Source organism: Macaca fascicularis, chromosome 11 (genome assembly GCF_037993035.2).
Source record: "Macaca fascicularis isolate 582-1 chromosome 11, T2T-MFA8v1.1".
Lineage (NCBI taxonomy): Eukaryota > Metazoa > Chordata > Mammalia > Primates > Cercopithecidae > Macaca > Macaca fascicularis.
The window spans coordinates 56168768-56174759 of NC_088385.1; the positions used below are offsets into that span (position 1 = coordinate 56168768).

A 5992-nucleotide genomic window follows, 5' to 3' on the forward strand; every position below is an offset into this window, starting at 1 on the left:
GGTGGCGCGCTGCGGCCCGGGGTGCCCCGGCGGCCAGCCTCTTCCCTCTCCCTTGTGTGGCTGCCGCCGCTGCCCCACCACCTGAGCCGGGAGATTGTTTGTCCAGAGGCGGCCGCCGCCGCCCGCGCTGTTTGCAAAGCTTAGCGCGCCGTCGCGCAGTGCGGGCCCAATTAAGTCTCATTCATTATTCAGCGCCCCTGTCCGCCCCCGCCCCCAGCTGTCTGAGGCGTCGCTTTGGGGCCCCTCCCAGCCTAGGTCCCTCAGTGAGACCTAAGAGGTCATATAGAGAGCAGCATTTCCTCTCCAGGCCGAGATGAGGGCTGTGAGGGCGTTTGGAGGGAAACGCGCTGCCTACTGCAGGGAGGTGACACCCGCGAGGCCGACCGTCCCCCTGAAGCCCCCGCAAGTCCAGGCTGGGGGACCTTGGAGATCCACGAGATTTCCAGAGAAGGAAATTGAGACCCAAGAAGCTGTATGACTTAGCCAAGGTCACGGAGTAGAACCCGGGGTAGGAGCCCGGGACGTTGAAATGAAGGCGTCTTGCATTGCAGCTCCGTGGCAGCGCAGAGGCACAGGAAGGCAGACTACTCCGAGCCCCGGGCTGCGGCCTCGCCCTCCAACCCTCTGCTTCCGTTTCTCCCTCTGGTCCATAGCCCGCGGGACAGAGCAGCCCTGGATTGGGAGGCTCCTCAGATCTCAGGCTCAGGTGCAGAAGCAGAGCCCCTAACTGGAAGGCTCGGAGGTGGGCCCGTGAGGCAAGCCCTGTGGGGGGTTGAGGACAGCTTGGGTTGGGGGTCCCTCCCTGCAGCCTGTCCGTGGATATCTCTGCCTTAGGGGAATTGGAGGTGGAACCATCCAGTCTTGAAGGTCAACGGAGCGTGAAAAGAGGAGCGTGCAGCTTGAGGTGAGGGAGGAGTCACCTTTCTATTTGTGGGGGTGGGAAGAGGTAATCAAGGACATATTCTTGCATTTACAGGAGTTTGTCCTTTTTTAGCACTACAGATAGGAGCGTCCTTGCTCCTCCAGGCAGCCCCTCCATAGGGGCAGTCCTGTGCTGCTGTGACTCGGCACCCACACAAGGTGAGTCTGGGGACCGCCCGGACCCGCCCTTCCTTCGGCGGCAGCGCCACCTGGCGGCGGTGGTGCCGTGGTGCGCGAGGCGCTGGGCCTGGGCTGGGCGCTGAGTCTACTGGAGCTGCAGGCGTCTGCAGAGCCTTGCACTCTCCCCTCGAGGGCTGGCGGGAGGAGTCCCAGGCGGGAATGTGATTCCGAGGGCCCGGGGAGGGCCCTGAGGAGGAGCTTGGCCTGGGGAGGCCGGACTTCCGTGACACAACAGACACAAAAGACAAAGTCCATTTGGATGGAAGTGGGAGCGGGGCGAGACATGTCATTTTCACTCTGTGGTCAAAGGAAATGACTGGTCTGACTCGGTCTGGGAGCGGGGCGCCCAGGTACGGCCACTTAATTTGGGACTAGCGGGTGCTGACTGGTTGTCGCTCCAGATAGAGGGGACACTGGCAGGCACGCTTGACGTCTGGTTTGATATTGTGAAGATTCGTCCAGCTGCTGTGGAGTGACTTTTCAAGCCGGCCTCCGAAAGAGGTGGTTGAGTTGTGGGGTGCAAAGGTCTAGGTCAAACGTAGTTTTCCAGGATATTTTAATAGAGGGAATTCAGGACCCCTTTCAAGTTTGACCTGTGGGAAAATCTCATGGCCTGGAGAGTTAGGAAGGCAGGAGAGGGGCTAAAGCCTGGGCCAGTGTGGAAGGGCAGCCACAGTTGGAGTTAAGTCGTGGGTAAGGCGGAGGCTTTCAAAATGTGTGGGAACTTTGGAAAGGCATCCAATGCAGCTCTGCCCCTCCACACATCCCCCCATGAGTCATTTGGGGTCATTGGTCTGATGGGAGGTCTGAAATTTAAACAGCTTTCTCCTCTAAATCTGGAGTCACTGTGGTTGTAAAGAATGGGACTGAGGTGCTAGGACAAGGGATATGAGATAAATAGCACTGGGGACTCAGGCAGATCTGGACTCGACTTTTATGGGAAAGAGAAATGGTTGCTGTGTTGGAGAAATGGTTGCTTGGACATCATCTTATGACTCTGCTTTTTCCCATCTCTTAGGGTCTAAGGATAACTCTGGGGCCATGACGGCCATGATTCTCACAGAGAACTCCAAGACTTCTGTGCTGCGAGTAAGCGGACTTGTTCTGAGACCTTTGCCCTAGAGGATGGCCAAGGGGCTCCTGGTGACCTATGCCCTCTGGGCTGTGGGGGGCCCTGCTGGCCTTCACCACCTGTACCTGGGAAGGGACAGCCACGCCCTGCTCTGGATGCTGACCCTGGGGGGAGGTGGGCTGGGCTGGCTCTGGGAGTTCTGGAAGCTCCCAAGCTTTGTAGCTCAGGCCAACAGAGCCCAGGGGCAGAGGCAGAGCCCCAGAGGGGTGACACCCCCTCTGAGTCCCATTCGCTTTGCTGCCCAGGTGATCGTTGGCATCTATTTTGGCCTTGTGGCACTGATTAGCCTTTCATCCATGGTCAACTTCTATATTGTGGCCCTCCCACTGGCAGTTGGCTTAGGGGTCTTGCTGGTGGCTGCTGTTGGCAATCAGACCTCAGACTTTAAGAACACTCTGGTGGCGGCATTTCTCACTTCACCTATATTCTATGGCCGCCCCATAGCCATACTGCCCATTAGTGTGGCCGCCAGCATTACAGCTCAGAAGCATCGCCGCTACAAAGCTTTGGTGGTGTCAGAGCCGTTCAGTGTGCGGCTCTACCGGCTGGGCTTGGCTTACCTTGCTTTCACAGGCCCACTGGCATACAGTGCCCTCTGCAACACAGCTGCCACCCTCAGCTATGTGGCAGAAACCCTTGGCTCCTTCTTGAATTGGTTCAGCTTCTTCCCCCTTCTTGGCCGCCTCATGGAGTTTGTCCTCCTTCTGCCTTACCGGATCTGGAGGCTACTGATGGGAGATACTGGCTTCAACAGCAGCTACTTCCAGGAGTGGGAGAAGCTCTATGAATTTGTTCACAGTTTTCAGGATGAGAAGTGTCAGCTGGCTTACCAGGTAAGGCTTTCTTCCCTCAGTCCTGTCTGGTGGCTCTGGTGGCCCTCATGTGGAAGCACTGTACTTACGTCTGTTGGCCAGGTGCCAGAAGGATGTTCTGGCTTCTTTGGATATCTGTTTGCAATGGGCAAAGGTTACGGAGGCTGTAATAGTAGAGTAGGAAAAATATATGTGTATATTATTTACTTTTTATTGAGGTACAACATATATACGGTGCACTAATTTTATGTGTACCCCACTCAGATCAAGGGATGGAACATTTCCAGCACTAAGAAGGTTCTTTTATTCTCCTTCTCGGCCTATACTCCCACCTTCAGAGGTTATCTCTATTCTGACTTTAGTCACCATACGTTAGTTTTGCTCATTCTTCTTCTTTTTTATTTTTTTAAGATAGTCTTGCTCTGTCGCGCAGGCTGGAGTGCAGTGGCTCTATCTTGGCTCACTGCAAGCTCTGCCTCCCAGGTTCATGCCATTCTCTTGCCTCAGCCTCCCAAGTAGCTGGGACTATAGGCACGTGCCACCACGCCTGGCTAATTTTTCGTATTTTTAGTAGAGACAGGGTTTCACTGTGTTAACCAGGATGGTCTTGATCTCCTGACCTTGTGATCTGCCCGCCTCGGCCTCCCAAAGTGTTGGGATTACAGGCGTGAGCCAACATGCCCGGTCCAGTTTTGCTCATTCTTGAGCTCCAAAAAAGTGGAAACATCCATTATGTGTTCTTTTGTATTTGGCATCTTTCTTCTTTCATTCAACATCATGTTTATGAGATTTATTCCTCTTGATTTCTTTTTTTTTTTTTTGAGACGGAGTTTCGCTCTTGTTGCCTAGGCTGGAGTGCAATGGCGCCATCTTGGCTCACTGCAACCTCCGCCTCCTGGCGATTCTCCTGCCTCAGCCTGCTGAGTAGCTGGAATTACAGGCATGGGCCATGACGCCCAGCTAATTACATATTTTTAGTAGAGACAGGGTTTCTCCATGTTGGTCAGGCTGCTCTCGAACTCCCGACCTCAGGTGCTCTGCCCGCCTCGGCCTCCCAAAGTGCTAGGATTACAGACATGAGCCACCACACCTGGCCATTATTCTTCTTGTTACTTGCAATTGTAAATTGTTTGTTTTCACTGTTGTGTAGTATCCCATTGTATGATTATACCACAGTTTATTTACTCACTCTATTGTTAATGAACTTTTGGGTTGTTTCTGGTTTGGGGCTATTATAAATAAAGTTGCTATGAGCTTTCTTGTACATGCCTTTGGTGGACATATATACATTTATGTCTTTTGTGGGGAAGAGATCTTGCCAGGGTTATGAAGTTCCAGGTTGGACAATGGACAGTTGTGATTAATGGCCCTTGCCATGAGATCTAGAGCTTGTCTATGTTTCAAAAGGCTGGCATTCTTTTTTCTAAAAGAATTTTTTTCTTTTATTATTACTCTCTAAGGCTGGAATTCTAACCTGAGCTGCTGGACCTTTCCCACGGGCAAGTAGAAGCCAATTCTAGAGATATGATAGCGTGATTTAGCAAAGGTGCAAGGAGAGGCCCAGGTACCCTAACAACTTGGGAGATTCTGATTTGTCATCTTCTGTTTCCATAAGGTTTTGGGCCTCTCAGAAGGGGCAACAAATGAAGAAATACATCGGAGTTACCGGGAACTAGTGAAGGTCTGGCACCCAGACCACAACCTGGACCAGACAGAGGAGGCACAGAGGCACTTCCTGGAGATCCAGGCTGCGTATGAAGTCCTGAGTCAACCCAGGAAGCCCAGGGGATCCCGGAGGTGAAAAGAAACTTCCCCCTGAGGATTGACTCTTCCTATCAGAGCTGGGCAACTTGTCCCAAATCTAGCTTTGCCCAGGAATGGCATCCCAACAAGGTTAAAGAAACTGCTTGCAGGGGCCGGGAGTGGTGGCTCACGCCTGTAATCCCAGCACTTTGGGAGGCTGAGGCAGGCAGATCCTGAGGTCAGGAGTTTGAGACCAGCAGCCTGGCCAACATAATGAAACCTCGTCTCTACTAAAAATACAAAAAATTAGCCAGGCGTGGTGGCAGGCACCTCTAGTCCCAGCTACTTGGGAGGCTGAGGCAGGAGAATCGCCTGAACCTGAGAGGCAGAGGTTGCGGTGAGCCAAGATCACACCACTGCACTCCAGCCTAGGCAACAAGAGTGAAACTCTGTCTCAAAAACAAAAGAAAAAGAAAAAGAAAAAGAAACTGCTTGCAGGGAACATGAGAAAACCTTAATGGGGTGAGAAAAGGTTGTGGTAGAAGAATGTGTTTATATTCTGAATTTCTGAATTCTTGGCTATTGCATTCTTGACAATTTTTCTTAAAACCAGAGAGTGAAAGGCATATTATAAAACAGTCAAATATCTTTTAGAGTATGGACAACTATTATATATCAATAAAAAATTAATTAGAAAAAAATATATCTTTTAGAGAATACACCACCTTATCCCACCCATGATATATTGATGTGTGATGGAGGAAGGTTATTTAACTATTTTTTAAATGTGTAAAACAGCAGGGCATGGTGACTCATGCCTTTAATCCCAACACTTTGGGAAGCTGAGGTGGGAGGATCATGTGAGGTCAGGAGTTCAAGACCAACCTGGTCAACCGACGTGAAATTCCATCTCTACTAAAAATACAAAACTTAGCCAGGCATGGTGGCGCACACCTGTAGCCCTAGCTAGTTGGGAGGCTGAGTCAGGAAAATCACTTGAGCCTGGGAGGTGGAGGTTGCAGTGAACTGAGATTGAACCACTGCACTATACTCCAGCCTGGGCAGCAGAGCGAGATTCTGTCTCAAAAATTAAATACATAAATGAATAAATAAATAAATAAATGTGTAAAGCACTATGTCAGCAGATTGAAGAAAAAATGTGAAGGTTCTAGTATTCACAAGCTGTCCTGTGATAAGAGGGATT

At 51.2% G+C, this 5992-nt stretch overlaps 1 protein-coding gene across 5 annotated transcripts; it reads left to right on the top strand.

Annotated features, from left to right (window-relative positions):
• Positions 1–262: 262 nt before the first annotated feature.
• DNAJC22 (DnaJ heat shock protein family (Hsp40) member C22) lies at positions 263–5489 on the top strand. Of its 5 annotated transcripts, XM_045366508.3 has the most exons (6): positions 506–742; positions 835–904; positions 995–1080; positions 1503–1602; positions 2120–3066; positions 4661–5489. In XM_045366508.3, exons 5-6 carry the CDS (start codon positions 2227–2229, stop codon positions 4844–4846), a joined length of 1026 nt encoding a protein of 341 aa, XP_045222443.1. In that variant the 5' UTR covers positions 506–742; positions 835–904; positions 995–1080; positions 1503–1602; positions 2120–2226; the 3' UTR covers positions 4847–5489. The 5 variants fall into 5 exon arrangements, with proteins under 5 accessions (XP_045222442.1, XP_045222443.1, XP_065380236.1 ...); XM_045366507.3 differs by lacking the exon at positions 1503–1602 and having other exon boundaries at positions 263–742; XM_065524164.2 differs by lacking the exon at positions 1503–1602 and having other exon boundaries at positions 506–706.
• Positions 5490–5992: the final 503 nt, after the last annotated feature.

Excerpts from the sequence above, each read along its gene's own strand:
- DNAJC22 (XM_045366507.3), top strand. The coding sequence starts at position 2,227 with ATGGCCAAGGGGCTCCTGGTGACCTATGCCCTCTGGGCTGTGGGGGGC. Across the intron at positions 3,067-4,660 it reads AGTGTCAGCTGGCTTACCAG|GTTTTGGGCCTCTCAGAAGG; the intron begins GTAAGGCTTTCT and ends TGTTTCCATAAG.